This window comes from Schistocerca americana, chromosome 1 (assembly GCF_021461395.2).
Source record: "Schistocerca americana isolate TAMUIC-IGC-003095 chromosome 1, iqSchAmer2.1, whole genome shotgun sequence".
In the NCBI taxonomy this organism is placed as follows: domain Eukaryota; kingdom Metazoa; phylum Arthropoda; class Insecta; order Orthoptera; family Acrididae; genus Schistocerca; species Schistocerca americana.
Window position 1 is genome coordinate 970,223,953 of NC_060119.1, and position 20,838 is coordinate 970,244,790.

General features: G+C 39.8%; 1 protein-coding gene across 1 annotated transcript in view; it reads left to right on the plus strand.

Annotated features, from left to right (window-relative positions):
- LOC124595630 (discoidin domain-containing receptor tyrosine kinase B-like) overlaps positions 1 to 20,838 on the plus strand; it is an 811,748-nt gene that overhangs the window by 517,821 nt on the left and 273,089 nt on the right. Inside the window, exon 4 of the mRNA XM_047134455.1 lies at positions 2,001 to 2,106. Within this exon, the coding sequence (XP_046990411.1) occupies positions 2,001 to 2,106 (106 nt within the window). The remainder of the gene's footprint in view (positions 1 to 2,000; positions 2,107 to 20,838) is intronic.

The window sequence follows — 20,838 nt, forward strand, 5'->3', positions numbered from 1 at the left end:
AAGTCGTGCGTAACACTAAGTGTGAAAAAGATCGATTAATGTTTAATAGTACTTCTTCAGATTCATGGAGAATATGTGCAACTTATTGCAAGTAGCATTAGTCAAGTACACGGCTCGCCCTGACCAGTAGCCAGCGTCTGCTGTGCGTGCGTGAGAAACAAATTCTGCTCTCCTCCCAGCTCCACAGCAACCTACGCTTTCAACGCTAGACAATAACTCGTGATAATTCGCAACGTTACACACTCACCATGAACCGAAAATTACTTTGAAGTATATTTGAGGTTCACATAACGGCCAAATTGTTACCACAACGTAACTATAACTAAACAACAAAGTTAATTACTCATGGATTCTTAACAAAATTTTGAATGCTTAAGAGCTAACTGAAAGATAAAAATTACGAAACGCTTAACTCTGTTACAGTATTACGATGAACCCAAACATTTAAAGAAAAGGTTTCTCGTTGCGGCGAAATCTTCTCACGAAATTTCAATCACCAACTTTCTCCTCCCAATGCGAAAATATTTTGTTGGCGCCGACCTACATGGGAGAAAAGATCATCATAATAAAATAAAGGCCCGCATCTCGTGGTCGTGCGGTAGCGTTCTCGCTTCCCACGCCCGGGTTCCCGGGTTCGATTCCCGGCGGGGTCAGGGATTTTCTCTGCCTCGTGATGGCTGGGTGTTGTGTGCTGTCCTTAGGTTAGTTAGGTTTAAGTAGTTCTAAGTTCTAGGGGACTGATGACCATAGATGTTAAGTCCCATAGTGCTCAGAGCCATTTGAACCATTTGAGCCAATAAAATAAGGGAAATCAGAGGTCGCACGGGAAGACATAGGAGTTGGCTTTTTTTGTGCGTTGTTCGAGATTGGAATAATAGTGAATTATTGTGAAGCTGGTTCGATGAGCTCTCTGCCAGCCGCTTAAATGTGATTTGCAGAGTATCAGTGTAGATGTAGATGTACGGCTTACGGCCGAATAGCGACTGGAACGCAATACAGCCGCTACTCTGCGTGGCATGTATTCGACAGGGCCTTAGCGGGTTTCACACCATATCTGCCACCAGATGTAATCACATACTATACAGGGTGGTCCATTGATAATGACCGGGCTACATATCTCACGAAATAAGTGTCAAACGAAAAAACTACAAAGAACGAAACTTGTCTAGCTTGAAGAGGGAAACCAGATGGCGCTATGTTTTCAGTGTTCGATAAATCGCTACCTTTCGGCATGTGATAGCTTTAAATTCGATTTATGTTGAGCCACTTTCACTTTGGTGTACTACGAAGCCATTTGATACTACCGCTGTGATATTCTACGACAACGTACAGTTCAAATCTTAAAGTATTTACTAAGTAAAACTTTTTCTCCCATAAAGAAGTATATCGAAGTCTAAGACTTGTCGCAAGGAAGAAAAATGCTCTGATCTTTAGCTCTTCGAAGGTGAAAGTCAAGTACATCCCAAATATTTAATGTAGATTGTGAGATGAATGCGAATAGCATCTGCAAAACGCACTATATTTTTCGACGGCATCAACCTGTACATTCAAAAATTTGCAGGGTCACATCACTCCATACCATTGTCACGTGACTTTGGCTGCAGTATATTTTGACCACAGATACTCTGTTCTATGTATCTCCGTGCTCACTCTATAGATATTCTTACTCTGATCTGACCGTGAACCAATGCGCCACCTCCGTCGGTATTAATAATAATTTCGTGTGGGTCGGTGGCCAGTTGCTTGAAAAGAAATGGTTTAATCACTACATATTCACCGATGCAGAAATGCTCTACTAAATATTCACCTACCTGCTCAGTGGCTAGTTTAACAGCACAGTCTCTGCCGAAGTGGTGGAGGGAGGATGACTTTCGCGCCTGCTTTTCTAATGTATTAACCATTTGGAAAACAGGCACTTTTTCTACCCCACCCTCTGTATGACATTACTTGGAGATATAATTCAAATTCAAAACTGACGCGCTGCCTTGTTGTTTCTGCAGATCACTGTACGGCGCCATTGGGCATGGAGTCCGGCGCCATCCCAGACGAAGACATCTCTGCCAGCTCCGCTTACGATTCCAGTATCGTTGGTGCTCGCAACAGCAGGTAAGCGAAAACAAGAATTACTCCGTGGCTATAACATTGGTCTCCTGCACTTCAGTCTAATGCTGCTACATTTTAGCGTCATCTGTAAAAAAAAAGCGGTGATTATATAACTTTCTTGTCAAGGAACTGCTCGCCCGAGATCTTTCTCTCTTCAGATCTGATTAGGTAAACATACTCTCCTTATCTTCCTTTAGAGTACTTTTAGATCCCAAACTTTATTACTGCAGCGTTAAAAATTTATATTCGATAACTGATATTGCATCTTAATAGTTTGTAAATGTGAATCAATAAATCATCTAAGAAACATAAAATATAAATAAAAATCGTCTGTACATCGCAAGACGATGAAAATCCTCGAGAGGGCCTGGTAACACTTTCTTTACTCTTTCATTGAATGCAACGCGCATAGTCACTGAACGACCTTTGTAACTAGATACTTTATCTCGAGAATTCGACTTCGTTGATACCTGTATGGAAGGTGTCCTTCTGATTCTGACATAACTTTTCTAAATTGCTGTTGAACCATGACAAGTTCAAAAAAAATGGCTCTGAGCACTATGGGACTTAACATCTATGGTCATCAGTCCCCTATAACTTAGAACTACTTAATCCTAACTAACCTAAGAGCATCACACAACACCCTGTCATCACGAGGTAGAGAAAATCCCTGACCCCGCCGTGAATCGAACCCGGGAACTCGCCATGACAAGTCCTACCCATCCCTCACCATATTCTGTTGTACGAGGGTTGTCCTGAAAGTAAGTTCCGAAATTTCGGTCACGAAATGGAAACCACAGAGGAAACCAGAAACGTTTTATTTGCAACAGTTAGGTACACCTCCCACCTACTTCTCTACGTAGTCGCCGCTCCAGCTTCGAGTGTTGTCGTAGCGTTGTATCATATATACAATGTCCTCGTCAAAGAAACCAGCCACCTATGCTTTCGACCAGTTATCTGCACTGGTGTGTAGCTCGTTGTCTGTGGAAAATTTTGTCTTCCTAGCCAGCGTTTCTTGTGAGCAGAGATGAGACTCAGGGGGAGCCAGTTACGGACTATATTGAGGGTAATCAAACACTTCTCACCGGAAACACTACAGAGAATTGGCCTGAAGAAGGAACAGCTGGACAGTTGTGTTTTCTGGGCAGCATGACACAGGCGAAATCTCTAACCAGGCCCTCATACTTAGTGGAAGACGCTACTCCCTACGCATTTTTACGTGCTCACTATTCACTCGAATCTGAAAAGATCGACGCGACACGATCGACGGGCATACTAGAGACACTGCCCAACACATCTGTGCAAAGCTTTAGTGGATTTTCCCAGTGGTTTCCATATCGCGACCGATCGGAACTTACTTTCTGGACATCCCTCGTATAAACTCTTACGTCGAATATCCTACAAATTCTGTTTCGCAGAACTGAAAGTTGGTTTCAGGCTGCTAAAATACACTGTCATAGCAGATTTACAATATAGGCATCGGTAGATGAAGGTATACATTACTCAAAAATAGACCGCAAACGGCTGTTGTGTGATCCTGTAAAAGTACTGCCTGTTTCACAACTTTAGGTACATATATTTTCAGATAGTTTACACGAAAAAGTATGACGTTCCATCACACCCACTCGTGCAACAATACGTACAATTAGTGAGTTTTTTCATATGTCACTATCTTTACGAATTATAACGGCTGACTGGGAATACTGGGACGTACAATGAACTCAACTTTTGCCTGTACCTAGAGATGCAAATCTAACGTTGTGAAAACGATTTTAAAGGATCATACAACAGCTGTTTCCGTTTTTTTTTTTTTCGTTTTTTTTTTTTTTGCAAGAGCAAACTGTAATAATTTTCCAGCTGTACTGTTTTGCAGACGTGCCTTTTTACGTCATTTTAGCTTCATTTGTTTGATAGGTAGATATTCTTCCGTCATTTTGGATGATAGCAAGTGATAACTGGTGGTTTTTGAGCTCCAGATGTCTTATCTTCTGGATAAGTACGTGTCTATTTGCTGTCAACAAATATAATACTGCTTCTTGAGAAGCATGTCTTACCAGGAAAATACTTGGGCTCGAACAAACAGATCTGTATGAACGTTTGGTTACAGGACCATTATGTACCTCTAAATGTGCTGGTGGGTGTCGTTTTTCTGCAAAACTCTGCAGTCTTGCTCTAGATATCATTGTAGATGTAATTGTAGACGCCATACGCAATGCAGCAATCTTAGCTATAAATTTAAATGCGGAATGTCAATAAAATGCTCCGAGCAATACGAATGACTGCAAAACGCACAGTGAAGAAATGTAAGTTGATCGCATGGCGTATTTGCACATTCTGTAATACCAGTGTTGAACGCCACGTCAATGACACTTTTGAAGTTGTTCACTGGTTCACCAGTATCGCAGCCAGCGTTCTGCCACGCGTAACGAAGCATTGGTCTGTATACTCCCGCATATAACTGATTGTAAATGACAGAATGCATATTCATGATAAAGAATCTGTCGTGCAATTTCGGCTTCATATTACTGGAACGTAGTTTAATGAAGTCTGTTATTCTCTTGGCATATATTATAAAATGCCCGAAGAAATACACATCCAGAGGTTGTGCATATCTTGTAGTTTTAGAAGGAATGATTTTTAAATCTACATGTTTTCCGCCAGATGCTTCCAGTAGTAGTTGTTCATCCTTATGTCCAGATCAGGAGTCACACAGTACTAATGACTTTCTCCACAAATGTGGATTCAAAACTGACAGAAAAAAACGTCTTCATATGTTGTTTCGTCATCTTCCCACTCACACTTGCATCGACGACGAAATTTGGAAGGCATCGCGTTTCTATTTCTCTTGACACGCGGGGTCCAAACTTTCCACTGGATTCTTGGAAGCAAATATAGAGTTTTCCTGCCAATCGTCCGTCCATTGATATAGCAACGTCGATCGTGTAACTATGTGTTGCACAGTTAACTGATTGCAACATCGCGACAGTGTTTCTCTCCCCTTTCATGGATAGTGTTCTGTCACAAGAAAGTTCATAGTTGAACTGACTCTGATCACAGTTCCATACAGAACTAATATCGATGTTTTCTCTCGTGATATGCTCATTGACGTCAGCAACAAAGTTTGAGCTCTTTCAATCAGCTCTTCTTCGTCATCCTTATCTTTTCGTGCTTGGAGCATAGTGATACGGCGTGATGTAATCCTAAACTCCCTTTTCAAATTAGTAATAAATCCTAGTGAAGCAGTAAATTTTGTACACCCGAGATTTCTCCCTACGTCCTATGCCCAATGTTGTAAATGCCAATAATGAACGGCGGAACCGCATTCTCGCGCTTCATCGAATTTCGCCGTTACACGCTCCTTGACGGTCTTCAACAGCAGTGTACGATTTCCTTAGAAAACTGTATTTCCTTCTCTTTTCTTTGCCACGTAATCCAGTATGTTTTTAATATTGCTTTTAGACTTCAGTTTAGGGTATCTTTTCAGAAGCTTGTCGTATGTGTCGAAACCTCTTACGTAATAATCAACCTACATGTTCTCCAGTGTGTTGTCATCAAACGCCATGATAATACTGGCAACTTTAACCTTCTTCTTGGGAGACGGTTGGTATTCACTGTCACTGCTTCCATCGCCTCTTCCCGCACTTGCCGTAGCACTACCGTTTGCAATGAGTTGTTCGTCATTATCATCCCTATGATCATCATTATGTGTTAGTGTTACAACAGTATCTGTTTCTAACTTATGCTGATACTTCTGCACTATAATAGATACCAGAAAACATGCGAATGATTCGTCTTCTACACCAATACCATCTTCACCAAGAAAGGTTCTTCGTAACTACATCTCAACCAATCGCAATACATTAGCAGGATTGATTACCAATCGCCGAGCCATCTGACGCTTCAATACACAAATAATGTCACAAAACGCAACTTCAGAGGCACACTGCACCGTCCCTACTGGTCCCGACTGGCGTACCGGCAGATCAGTGTGCAATGCGGCATGGCATACGCAGGGGCCTCTAACGGACGGCTGGAGAGTTTTGCAGATGCGGGAGTGTCACTAGTGCAATAAGAGACCTTTACATTATTTCTCACACGATTTTGGTGCATTTGTGTTTGTTCGAGCCCAAGTACTTTCCTTGTTAGTAAATGTGCAAGACAATAATCTGATAGGAGCTTTGATACGTCACTTCAGTCTTGATTGCTGTCATTTCCTACAAATGTTCTTTTTTTTTTTACAGCTGCTAATCTTAAATCTCTCCATGTTACTAAATTTATACTCTGCAACGCACCTAATGACGCGCCTGCCTCGGGCATGGATGTGTGTGATGTCCTTAGCTTAGTTAGGTTTAAGTAGTTCTAAGTTGTAGGGGACATATGACCTCTGAGGTCATCAGTCCCCTAGAACTTAGAACTACTTAAACCTAACTAAGCTAAGAACATCACACACATCCATGCCCGAGGCAGGATTCGAACCTGCGACCGTAGCAGTCGCGCGGTTCCAGATTGTAGCGCCTAGAACCGCTCAGCCACTCCGTCCGGCTGAAGAAATTATGATTGATAGTCTGTGACGTTGAGTAGTATGTGTAGTTAAGCTAACTTAGTGTACTACTAAACATGCAGAATGGTTTTCATTTATTACTTAAAGTTTTGATCCGTACTTGACACTTGTTAACGGTTGAAGGATTTAATAGTGAACTACTGTTGGTAATTTGGCCAAAGTCGGACATTCTGGATCTAATTTAGTGGTTTATCTATCTGCGAATAAGCAGCGTTTTCGGATTATAGAGAACTCGTTTCCTACACAGATACCACAAGTTTAGTTTCCACAGAAAAAATTATAAGGAAATTTAAATATACTGAAATTAGAACACACACATACATTTATGAGACATTACAATGTTAGGCTCTAAGCAACTCCTGGACAGATTGAAAGGCACATTTCACAATGAAGCCTTTCTCCTTGTAGTAGAAAACCATTCAGTTACCGCTCAAATTTTTCACTTCCACTGGAAATCGATTAAAAATGAAATCTACGACAAAGTGTGTATCTCTCTGTTCAATGTTTAAAGAAGTGTTGGCGAAGTATAAATCGTTTCTTCCGCCTAGAGTTCACTGAGTGACTGTGCCATTTCCTTTTGAGTAAGTCCTTTATTTACCACAAATCCGTTAAGGGGCAATATGTGCAGCGATAAACGATAGGTATTATTTGCTCTGAATACGAACTAGTTATTGAAGTTTCCTATTGCTTGTTATGGAGAGGTACATAAATGCGTTTTTTGAGGACATTTCCATTTGTTCAAATGGTTCAAATGGCCCTGAGCACTATGGGATTTAACTTCTGAGGTCATCAGTCCCCTAGAACTCAGAACTACTTAAACCCAACTAACCTAAGGACATCACACACATCCATGCCCGAGGCAGGATTCGAATCTGCGACCGTAGCGGTCGAGCGATTCAAGCGCCTAAAACCGCTAGGCCACCCCGGCCGGCTTTTCCATTTGTTTCTAAATACGAAAATCCCTGCTGCATATGACAATTAATTTTAATATTGGCTGTTTGCTTTACTAGCGTTCCTCAATGTACGCTGTTACCATTTTAATTAATATTTAAAGAAAATAATTTCTTAACCTGACACCAAAAATTTAGCAGCTCTTTACACTGTATCTTGGTAGCCGCTTACTATTTTCGCGGCTATATTGATACCTTGTGCAGACATCACGTCAATGGTAACAATATTAAACTTTAGAATTAATTAATGAAAATGAAGCACCTTTGACAAAAAATCAATTCCAAATCATCAATGGTTAACGCGTGGACAAACATGCGTATCAGTTTTACGCATGATGCGAGACAGAGAATAAATAGGCAATAGAAGGACACAGATAAAGACGTTGCTTCTCTGATTTTTGGCTTTGTGATTTCTAGTTGTATTAAAACGTTACTGTATAACAAAACCTTTCTATGAATTTCAAAACTATCACAATGAGGACTACACCTACGGGAGGAAGCTGATCGGTAGCAGTTTTAACGTCCCACAGAGGTCCTTCCCGTAATTCTGCGAAAGGCTCAAACTGGGTACAAAAAGCAGAGACAGTTTGCACTGCCGACTGTTTTCTTTGGCGGCCGAGATTTTAAATAGCACCATAACCAGTGTGCATTACTCGCTTGTTCTCTTTCATTTAAGATATTTTATTGTGTCATGCTGTACTGTAATAGTAACAAGAACTAATAATATTTGTTAAAGAAGAAGTAATCAAGTTAGTGTTTGGTAGCTCCATATATCTTATACTACAGTCATGGAACCCTCATAATGTCCTCTGGTGATTAAATAGCGTAATAACGTATAAGATGATAGTTCGACATAACGACCTTTGAGTCAATATTCTTTCCGTTCCAGTAACGCTAAATGTTCGGCTACCACCGTAGCATCATTTTACAGACTCTCTGCCTCAAAATTTCGCCTATCTTCAGTTTTTCGCGCAATTTAGCATATATCGTGATTTTCTTCTGTTGTCCGTCTAGTGGCTGCCTGTTCTATAACGTATACAATTTGAATAGTTTCCATTTCAGTGCAATCAATGAAATTGATGAAGTGTTCGTTTTGTTACTATATGTGTGGTTTTTACTAAATATATATATCAAGTACATAGATTTGGAATATCTCCTCCTGTCCTTAATTTCAATCCGTCACTTGTTCTTAATTAACTTGATAAAGCGAGGGGCTTGCTGGTAGGAAAGGAAGATAATAGCTGCGTCTCTCTCAGACAAGGCTGGTTTTCCTTCATCTCTAGGGCAGGTTTTACAACATCGTCTTCTAATACTCGTTTACCACGCCAGATGTTACTCTCAACGCCCGCAAATGTACACGTTTGCTTAAGAAAGACGATGTTATAGGGCCACCAAACGCATACCTCTATTACCTATTGAATACCTGTTGCGAAGAAATTTACTCTCACAGTTAAATCACACAGAAAAAATAAGGACAGAATCCCAAAATGTGATTAGAACCGTCATGACATCCTCACAAAGGGGGTTAATGTACCTAAAGTTGTATGATGTTGGAATTTATATTTTGAGATAAATTTACTGTATCAATATGTTGCAAAGAACCCAGCCAAAACAATCTCGACCGGCATTTCAGTTCTAGGTGTGTCACGTTCAACTCAAATGCGCGTCTCTGAAGATTAGAGCAAGATTCACAAAATAAAAATTGTTAATGCAACAAGCGCTATGAGTAATACAAAACGGGACAATAAGAAACATTAGAACGTAGTAGCAACCAGTTAATGAAAAAGTAACGAGATTACTTCGATCCCGAAACATCGTAAAGTTGTAATTTTTCAATTTACCTTCTCTAAAGCCACAACATAAGAAATATATAAACAGCCAGCTGGAACGAAATATGTTGTCGTACTAATGGTCTACGCTTCGAAAAAAGGTTTAATGGTAGCCTACTCCGTGTAAGTCTCTTCATCTCTGCCTGATGACTGCAACGTAAAGCCCCCCTCCCCATTCTCCAACCTCCCATGAACACTCTTCCTTGATGCCTCAGGATGTATTCTATCAACCGATCCCTTCTTTTAATCACGCTGTGTCACCAATTTATTTTCTCCCACAATCGATTAAATACCTCCTCATGAACTATTCGATCCACCTCATCTAGTTCTCAACATTTTTCGCATTTCAGAACCTTCCATTCTCTTCTTGTTTGAACTAGTTATCGTCCACGTTTCATTTCCATACAGGGCTAAGCTCCATACAAATGACTTCTGAAAATATTTCAAAACTTTTATATATATGTTTGATGTTAACCAAATATAATGGTTACAAATTGTTAGTAACAGCTCACCTGAGTTTGGTTTAAAAGGCAATTCGTGTGCAGGACTCTTATGAAATTGGTTGAGATCGGCACATACACACATTCACATCACGTAAGTTACACAGAGAGAACTACTCTCTGTAAGTAATTTTAACATCTTTTGGACATGGTTGGATATGTGCTACTACTTCACGTTACTGAATGGACGTCAAGGAGCTCTTGTTCTTTTCAGGTGTGGAACTGTAGCACACCATGTTTTTACAATGACTCGCTATTGATCTCAGCATCTAATTTGTTTAAAAGAAACACTTTCTCGTCTGGAATCTTAAGGGAGAATCCTGCAGAGGATGATATTCGGATTTTATGGGTATATTCTCTAGTTGGAAGTCACGAGGAGGATTTCCTACAACACGAAGTAATTTTATAATTTAAATCATGATGTCTCATTCAGGGATATTCGCTTGCCGCCCGAGATATTGCACTCAACGCCCGCAAGTGTACCCATTTGCATGAGAAAGACAATCATACAGCGACACCAAGTGCATACCACGATTATTTATTGAATGCCTTATGTATATAAATTTACTCTGTAAATTAAATTACACAGAAAAAATTGAACTAAATTATACAATGTATTGGGAAACGTCATGATTTCTTCACACAAAGGCCGTTTAATGTACCTAATGTTGTATGCTGTTGCCATTTCAGTTGTTATGATAAATGCACTGTATCATTGTACTATATGGAAGCCAGATCAAATAGAAATACAGCGTATGCTTTGTGCAGGGACTGGCAGTACACAGCTTGTAATAATGTTGTTAGACTCATTGATTATTACTCGTATGTGCACTGGTATGGTAGATGGGATCAGTTTTCCATAAGGCGTGCATAAACAGCTAGAGAATAGTGACAAGTAATCTCACAGATCTTCAAAGTTTCTGACTAGAGATGTTCCTGTAAACTGGCAGCCAACTGTATTCCAAACAGCCGGTTCCTTCTTGGCACTCAGATACTGCTGCTTAGAAGCTAAGATGCTGTCCAGCGTAATCCCTAGGTACTTTTCAGGTGCCCTCTGTGATGACATTTTTCTAATAAAACAAAATAGCAATAATAATTACGTATGACTGAACGGCCTGACGTCAGTATATCTGCTGAGCATCACTTCCACTTCCGTGTCTCTAACCTAACCCACTGATGCTATCGGAGAGAAAGCACCTACGCGGAGAGACGAAGTATGGGTTAGAGAGGGACTGAAACGTATCTTGGCCTTTCTGTTTCCAGGCGCGCTCTTTATCATTAAACCACTAGTCCCGGTACAAAATACAATAGTTCCTCATAGCCTAAGCTACTAAAATCTATGAAGAACAGCTCCTAAGATCTTTCAGAAGCGTCTGTGATATGTTTGATCAGACTAATTGTTTGACATGTGTTCCTCTTCCTTTCCGTTGCGTCAGTTTTCACTTGAATCTAAAGCTCGTCCCTATTTTAGATCGGACTCTGAAAGCCGCGCGGGATTAGCCGAGCGGTCTGGGGCGCTGCAGTCATAGACTGTGTGGCTGGTCCCGGCGGAGGTTCGAGTCCTTCCTCGGGCATGGGTGTGTGTGTTTGTCCTTAGGATAATTTAGGTTAAGTAATGTGTAAGCTTAGGGACTGATGACCTTAGCAGTTAAGCCCCATAAGATGTCACAAACAGTTGAACAGTTGGACTCTGAAAATATTGAGGTGGGACATATGAGAAAATACGGGGGTACCCATAACCTAATGCAACCAAATGTAACTCGCAAGATAATTGAACCAAGCTTTGCGCATCATGTCACCGACTTTAATACGGATTTTTTCAACTTTTTCTCAATTAATTTGATCAGGAAGTTGATGGATACTTTTAGAACACATATTATCACACGTGGAACATTTTCCCGAACGTTAGTTTACTTATTACTTTCAAAATATGGTGGGTTGTTCTTAGCAGTTAGATAAACAAAAGATTTTAATATCAGTCTTAGAAATCCTGCAACAAATTTTTTAAATTTACGTTTATGAACACAGCCATTTTTGTTACACGAAAGTTTAATTAAATTTTGACAGTAATTGACTTTGAAAATGCCATAGTAAGGTTTGCTACAGCGTGCACGAAATCAGCAAATTTCACCTTTTTATCTGCAGTGGTTCAGCAGAAATACTCCTTATACACTGAAAAATGAAATTTACGGGACATGCAGAGAAAACATTTTACAAATGTGTTATGCAAGAAACACGACCATAATGGAGGCCACAATCGTACATTTGGTCTTTTGCTCTTCGTGTGGCTCTTTTCTTCTAGCCTTATCTTCCTGGCGTACCCTTTTGGCAATAACATTCACTGACATTTCAGGACTAGCAATGTGAACAGATCAATCTTCTTCAGTATGTTTTCAGTGAAGCAACCTGCATCAAATCGTAGTCTCATAACTGATTCTTCCTGATTTTCCATCATTAAACACCAACCGTTATACAATGTAATTTTAACGACATTAGATCAGCAACTTGTCTGTGGATGTCTCTTCTAAATGAGATTATTAAAGTTTTTATTCGAGTTTTGTGTTCTAACAAATGGGCATTTCATTATAAAATCGTAATTAATCGCACCATAAATGAGCCAACAACCTTGTTAGTCCAGTAGAATTAGCATTCAAATCGAAATAATTGCTACAAAAGGTTTTATTGTTTTAATGGCTTCGTTTGTGTCCCAGTATAACTATCCTAGCTTTCCCCCTCGGCGGAGTTGTGGAAAAACGTTGGGGGTAAAAATGTGCCCAAAAAAGGCTATTTTTTCGGTTTTGCGATTATATATCGTAAATGACTCACAATATAGAAAACATAGTGGAATTAAAAATTGTAGGGCATGAAGTTCTGCATTGAATGGGACCATCCGCATATTTTTTGGACCACCCGTGCTCTTGAAAATTGGACCAATTTTACATGTTCATGAAAAATTTTAGTTTTAACCTCTGTTTTTTGATAATGTCGTTGAAACTAATCCACCTATCAATAACGTCGTTCATAAAAAAAATATGGAGAGATAAATTCCGCATTAGATGAAACCAAAAGTGAATTTATTGGACCACCCATTTGTGTACAGCTCGTCATTCAAGTTAGACCGTTTCCCATCATCAATGAAGACAATTTCAAATGTAGTTCTTCAGTAATTCATATGTACACTCTTTTAAATACAGAACTATAGCAATCCATTGTCTTGTACTTATTTAATATATTAATAGAATAAAAGATTAAAATTTTGTAAAATTTGAAAAATATTATTAAGAAAAGTTTTTCATACATCGAGGGTTAAGAACGGAGACCTAGTATCTGACAGATGTCAGAAAAAATCCTGTATCAAAAAAACTAGTAAGAAAAAAATATATGTTCTAACAAGATGATGCAAAAAAGACAATGCACAACCTGTGAGTAATAAATGATTAGGCTCTAAATAAAAAATCAAAGCAATCAAAATTTTAATTAAAAAGTTGTGTTTTTTAGCTCCACTGTAAAATTTGTCTTTTGTCAGATCGTGGTCTCCGTTCTTAACCTTCGATATGATATAGTGATACCCATTCTACTCATATGAAGGCAGCAGGAAGGGAGAGACACACCTTGAAATTAAGTAGTGGTTGCTATATTTCGTAATTATAAAATTTTACGTAAATGTATAAGATGAAAAGGGTAAAATTAAGTATGTACTCAAATTTCACATACGTCGACATTTGACTGTCATTGCACCACTCAGCTCCTCAAAGTCTGTTATTTCCGAGTACGACGCCCAGTCACTCGGCTCCTCAAAGTTAGTAATTTTCGTCACCTCATATATACAGTGCAGATCTTCGTTAACATCTGGTTCGTCAGTTTCATCTGGTTGGAAGGAGTTAGTGCATGAGCTCCCCTTGCAGTTGACACAAATTAATGAGCACTTAATACCAGCCTTCCGGCACCCACAACTACCTGCACAGCCCTTGTTGCATTTGCGGGAGATTGTTGAGAGAAGAAACTTTGGAGATGGTCCTTTGGAGGTAGGAACAGGGACAAGACCAAACTCCGAAGCCTTCCATCCCCAGAGGAGCAGATCCATCTGGTGTCCTAAACACATTTGTACTTGTAAGTAGGTCCTCAAGCAATGCTGGCGAGCTGCTTCCGACTTTGGTGGTAGGGATGCTAGGGTGAGTCTGGATTTCACAGTCGCTTAGGTCGAATCGCAATTTTTCTGAAGAGTCTCCTGCCGTACCTCCATAGAGGGTTGTTAAAAATCGGAGGCCAGCTTCGACAATAGCTTCAGCTTGAGTGTCACGCTCTAAGAAAGGTTTGATGTCTTCCAGAAGACATGGATTTTTGACCAGTAGATTGACCACCTTCTTGTTGCCCTGACCGAAGAGTGCTGAAGTTGTGTCACAACCACTTCTGACGTGGAGAAATATGAGTGGCCTCCTGATGTTGTTTGTCAGTTTGGAACTACTGGAACCAAATACTTTTGACGAGGTCTCTCCTCTTCCAGGTTTCAAGAAATATGTATTTGCTGATTGCGTGGCTAGGGCATTGAGCATGATTAGAAGGTCCGTATCCTCATCAACAACCACAACCTTCTCATGTTCCTGTGATACCTCAAGCGCTGTGGCAACAATTAGGTGGTCTGCGTCTTCTCGTCTCGGCTCTGAGCACTATGGGACTCAACTGCTGAGGTCATTAGTCCCCTAGAACTTAGAACTAGTTAAACCTAACTAACCTAAGGACATCACAAACATCCATGCCCGAGGCAGGATTCGAACCTGCGACCGTAGCGGTCTTGCGGTTCCAGACTGCAGCGCCTTTAACCGCACGGCCACTTCGGCCGGCTCTGCGTCTTCATTAGCTTGAATTACTGAGAAGCCCTCATCTTCAAGCCTCGAAATAAGCAAGCTAATGAGACGGGCTTTATTTCTATCATTGGAACAGAATTGCTCCTGACTCATAGTCACCATCTTTAACTAGGTGAAGATGACCTCAGGAGTAGTGTGTCCTTTGCTTCGGCGGAGGCGCTCAGCAAATTTGATGCTCTTGGTGGGGAGGTCTTCTGGGTAGTAACAGTTGGTATGGTCAGAATATGACTTTGAACAGTTTTTTAATTGTTTTTTCAACCTTTACTCATGATATTGTTATTTTTGAGTGCTCTGCATAAAACTGATCTAGAGACCTAGATTTGTAAATGTGAAGTACCTTACATGCATAGCAATGAAAGTACACACTTAACCGTACAGATACGGGTGGTCCATTTCACTTTTGGTCTCATAAAACTCAGATTTTATTCCTCTATATCGTTTGTATGAACCAATTCATTGATAGATGGGTTAGTTTCAACGATATTATCAAAAAACAGAGGTTAAAACGAAAATTTTTCATGAACATTTAACATTGGTCCAATTTTGAAGAGCACTAGTATGGAAACGGGTGGTCAAAACAATATGCAAATGGTCTCATTCAATGCAGAATTTCATGACCTACGATTTGTAATTCCAGTATGTTTTCGATATTGTGAGTCATTTATGAGATATAATCACAAAACCGAAAAAATACCCCTTTTTCGGATACATTTTTGCCCCCCACCACTTTTCCACAACTCCGCCGAGGGGGAAAACCTAGGATAGTGATATTGGGACACAAGTGAAGCCATTAAAACAATAAAACCTTTTGTACCAATTATTTCCGATTTGTTTAATTTTTAGGTTTAACCCTACTGGACTATCTGTCCTCAACAGATGTCTTCTCTGAAGGCAGGGAATACCCCGAACATCTAAAGAGTCGTGTAGAGAAGAGGTTGTGGCATTGCGCAGTACTTGAAACGAAATAGCACTTACATAATTTTTGACATTAATTTAAAACCGAAAATGGGAGACAACATTTCTAACATACGAATTCAATTAACGCCATCAGCGTCAGATAACACCTGAAGCTGGTGTGATGACGAACCGAACCTGGCGGCTGTATAACAAATAGCATCATGAGGACAGCTGGAGGTGTTCCATTGTATTACATTAGTCAGCGGCCGAAGTCCCTCAAACCTCCAGCAGTAGGATGGACGGGACCAACATGTCTATGTAAACGGAAGGAGATCACTGCTGTCAGCTGCAGAGAGACATTACGCGGAATCAGCGGCGATGAGCGAAAATACGTACCAGACCGGCATTCGAACCCAGTCCAGGATCTATACACATATTACTTCACAGCTGCTGATTAAGCTGTTCTTTAGGACACGTCCTAAAAAAGAGACACCATGCATTCATATAACTAAAATGTTTAAATTGAATAGCTTGAAATTCATAATGAGCTATCTTAGCCTTCCTACGTTTCCTCGAGCCAGTGCCAATTCATCTAGCTTGAAAGCTTCGTGAAAATCTGTTTTCTTCACCAAACTGTCTGGTGATAATTTTCTTTTATGTATTACTGGACAAACTGATCCACTGTTTAGCAAAAATTAGTGACAAATCCGATTTACAGACCATCTTAATACGTAGGCTTGATTATGATTACTATCTCTACGTCTTAACAATCTCCAAATACTTAGGCTGTTTCTACATGTCAGTTTTATCTTTAACTTTATACAGTTTTTCTTGTGAGAAATATACAGGGAAGAGTTTATATACCCTATCCTGTTTAAGAAGTCTGCTCGCTTAAGAGGTCTCCATCGTTAGCAGGGTTTCCGTTTCAGAAACATCTCCGTGGATGTGGAACCACTGTCTTTGACTAGTATGTTTGTTAGCAAAGGGTCGTGTTCAACGTGGTTGGGAGGGAATGAGGGAATGCACGAGTATTCCAGTCTTTTCAGCGAATGTAGTCGCAAAGTTTCACCACTGAGCTTTTCAAAAGTTTTATCTCCTTTTGAGTCGAACTTTCTAATGCCTTGTAGATGAGAATATGAGCTTAGTAATCGGTCATGCACATTCCGTACTGCATAACTATTCATTTACTTTTATATTCCCTCCGTCACTTTGCATTGTTGAATGGACGAGGAACCATGCAAAAACGGATTAGAGCCAGCTTCTGAGTGTCAGGACGTGACAATAACTAGTCTCCAGTTTCGCTCTTCAAAAATAGCCCCATTTCATGCTGTGACAGCCGTCAATTGTAATTAATCATGTGTCTCTAAAAGACACAGTAGGGGAAACAAGGATGAGCACTGCATTTCGAGCTTAATAAAAAAAAATTAGGCTTTAGTGTCGCAGAGCTAAACAGAGGCGATGTTAATTTGTTTCTGTCTGCTAGACGTGGTATACTTTTAGATATGGATTCACAGGTGTATCACTTCCGTACTTACCATCCGTTTAGGACCGATTTTGGAATTTTTGGACATGGTTGCGAGACATCCCTTTTTCTTTCGAATGCACAGTAAGTCACATACGCTCTCTTCGCTCAAATTACGTAGCAACTAAAATTTAGAGGTTGGCATGTAGTCAACAACTGGATTGAAGGTTGGCCGCCGGCGGGAGTGGCCGTGCGGTTCTAGGCGCTACAGTCTGGAACCGAGCGACCGCTACGATCGCAGCTTCGATTCCTGCCTCGGTCATGGATGTGTGTGATGTCCTTAGGCTAGTTAGGTTAAATTAGTTCTAAGTTCTAGGCGACTGATGACCTCAGAAGCTAAGTCCCATAGTGCTCAGAGCCATTTGAACCATTGAAGGCTGGCCGATGAACCGCCATTTCTGTAGGGCGCTTGAGTGTTGTAATTGCAGCACTCTTTAGGGAGTCACTTCCAAAGTAGCTCGTAACGTGTCAGCATGACGGAGAGATAAGTGCTGTTCTACCCATGATGACCACGAAATGACTGAATAAGTCGTCGTGTTGGAGCCTTCGCGTACCAGCTGCTTAAAGATTTGGACCAGGGTGACACCTCAGAAGATTTGTGGAGTGGTCATAGAATTTAGTATCGTTCCATACAAGGAGACCACGTTCTCACTGGAACCGTGCTGATAAGTCAGAGAAGAAATTCCCAACACGGGTAATCACATTAATAGGTGTACAGGTGAAGACATTAACCACAAATTAGAAGGCAGATGTTGATTTCCACCCGTTAAATGAATTCATGTAACGAAGACGCTCCACAATATTTTTTTAAGAAAACAAAAGGTTTAAATTAGCTGCTAGTAGTTTTATTATATTTCGCGCAGTAGGATTATTTCGGCTTTGCTGATGTAGTCAAATACACCTGCGAATATTACCGGCGGTAAATTTAATTTACTTTTGCGTTATTTGCATAGGGAGTTGACTGTACATGTATACTTACTTCTGGATAGGACGTAGATACTGCGCAATTGATGAATCTTATTGTCTGCTGTCACTGGTTTTATGAAGGTAAAATAAAATCACATTGTCATTTGACAGGTAGTTGACAGTTCGCAATGATACTGTACCTTTAGAAAGCGCTTATAGAATGTCAGCGGTATTGTTTGAGTTACAAATAAAATACTTCTTTGTGTAATCTTTGTTTTTTTTTTATCCGTTCTCATATCCCAGAATGTCAGTAAAAGTTTCCATGAAATATTTATGTTTGAATTCGGTCTCTTCTTTCAATACGATACTGCAGCTCTCGTGTTGTTCAAAAGTACGTTGCAATGTTCCTTCGGACATTTGCGCATGTCCGAATGGACAGGCACTGCTGCGGCTACAGCTATTATGAAACATATTCAATGTATTTGCAGCTGTGAATATGGACTACCATCAACTGTATAATAGTATGCCGACAATGAAAAGTTGTGCCGGTCGCGGACTTGAACACGGGTTTCCCATTTTTCCGAAGCGGTCGCCTTACTATAGTTGACGAAGTATGCTCGAATAGCCTAAAGCTAACGTGATCGCTCAGGAAAAGCGGGAAATCCGGGTTCGAGTCTCGGTCTGGCACAGATTTACAATGTCGTCATTTTAGTATACAGCAGTTGGTAGCCCATATTCACAACTGCGAACATATTTAATGTTGTTTGTTTAATATGTCGTGCGGATGATTTATCAGGTGCATATAAATTTCCATTTCTTACATTACGTTCAAGGTGATTGATTTTGACATTATGTGCAAGATTCGATGTGCTGTTTCGATGTTGCAGACTTTGTGGCATGGGTTTTTGAAATACACGAAGGGATTCGATTGATTGCTGTCATTCTCTAATGTGTTCTCTGAACCTCATGAATAAAATTACGTACTATCTGTCCAATGTAAAATTTGCTACAACTGTTACATGCACAATGATGAAAATGTATTTAAAATAGCTGGTTGGTCGTAAAATAATAGTCACAGAATGTTTCTGGATCCCTTTGTTAGTCATTATGTGTTTCGGGCCCCGCTGATCTTCAAATGACCCGTATATATCCTGGTAAACAGAAAAACTTCTCTTACGGGTTTCATCATTACAAAGTGTCTTAAAGGAATACATATGTTAAAACGTAATCAGACATCAAAGCTATTTGAAACAAAATACATATCATTTCATACAGAATGAATATACAACTTTGACAAGAATGTCTACTATCTTCGGAAGGAAGAAAAAGTTCTTGTCCACACAGGAAATAACTGTATGGCCTAACATCGGTGTTGTCTACATCCGAGTGATGTGGTTGGCAGTTCCATTCCTCGATGGATCAGTATCGTGTTAAAGCCGTCTCCTCGTGGGAACATCTGCATATTTGTAGCTTCAGATATACAGTTCTTTTCTTCGATGTGTCAGTCCTCTGTGCATTCTCAAAGGGTAGAAACTTCCGAGGTTGCTGATGCAGCTAATTGTTGCCCAAGTAATACACAGATTACACACGACAACTCATACAGGATTACGAAGAAAAAAAAAACTTTTGTTCCAAAAGAAGAATTTCATACAGTTTAATAATTTCTGTTATTCTGGATCTGTAGCTGTTGCTCATTTTATTTTTGAGGAGAAAATTAGTGTTTTGGGGTGAGTGGTCCCATCACGGGGTACCTCAATAGTTTATGTAGGTTGAAATCTATCCCTCTTATCCGAGCTCTTGAGTAATGTTCTTGTTCTGTTTATTGTATTTCACGGCGTTTCGGATGACAGTTGACGGGAAACCTGTGAATATCACTGCACCACACCGGCACTTCTTTTTCCATTGTAATTTGATGCTCGAGATTCTCTTAAGTTTCTCGCTCACGTTATATCATCAACAGTGAAGCAATGCTGTGCTAAAAAAATTCGTAAGAATTAGCACTCAAATTTACTTCTTCGTTACGGAAGAAATATTTCATTTAATTATGATTCAAAGCCGCAAAAAAGTTGAGATTTCAAGTAATATAACTGCTACGCCTGACGAAAAACTGTTTTAGAATTCTCGTCTGCCTTGACTTAGCTCACCAGCGGGAAAATTAATTACATGTTGTAAGTGTAAAAATTATTTAAACATACTGTTCATTCCTCTGTATTCATGCAATATAATTTTCTTCGGAAGATTGTATAACATTATATTTTAAGCATATAAAATGCAAATACCTTATCCTTGCTGCAATCTAATTACGTGCTAGATTCGTTACGCCTTTTGCTTTAGGCATTTTCTGTGTATTTAATCTTCAATAACGTTTGGTTTTTACAAACGATGTTTCTGGATTCGAAACATTTCACGCTACATAAATGTCATATTGCAGCAATAAAAAGGCGTTCGAAGTTACAAAACGGATATTTACATGTTTGTTTCGGAAAATGGCCGCATCAACAAACTTTAGATACCTTCCTGGAAGGTACTAAAGTAGAATTCGCCGTCTGTTCGGGTATTGTCATTAATTCGAGTAAAAGCTGGGCTTACTACGTGAACTACTACTACGATAAGGAATTTTCCAGTTAAAGTATCTACGCGCAAGTAATTGTTTTATTACGAATGAAATTTACACTGTGCAGCGGAGTGTGCGCTGATATGAAACT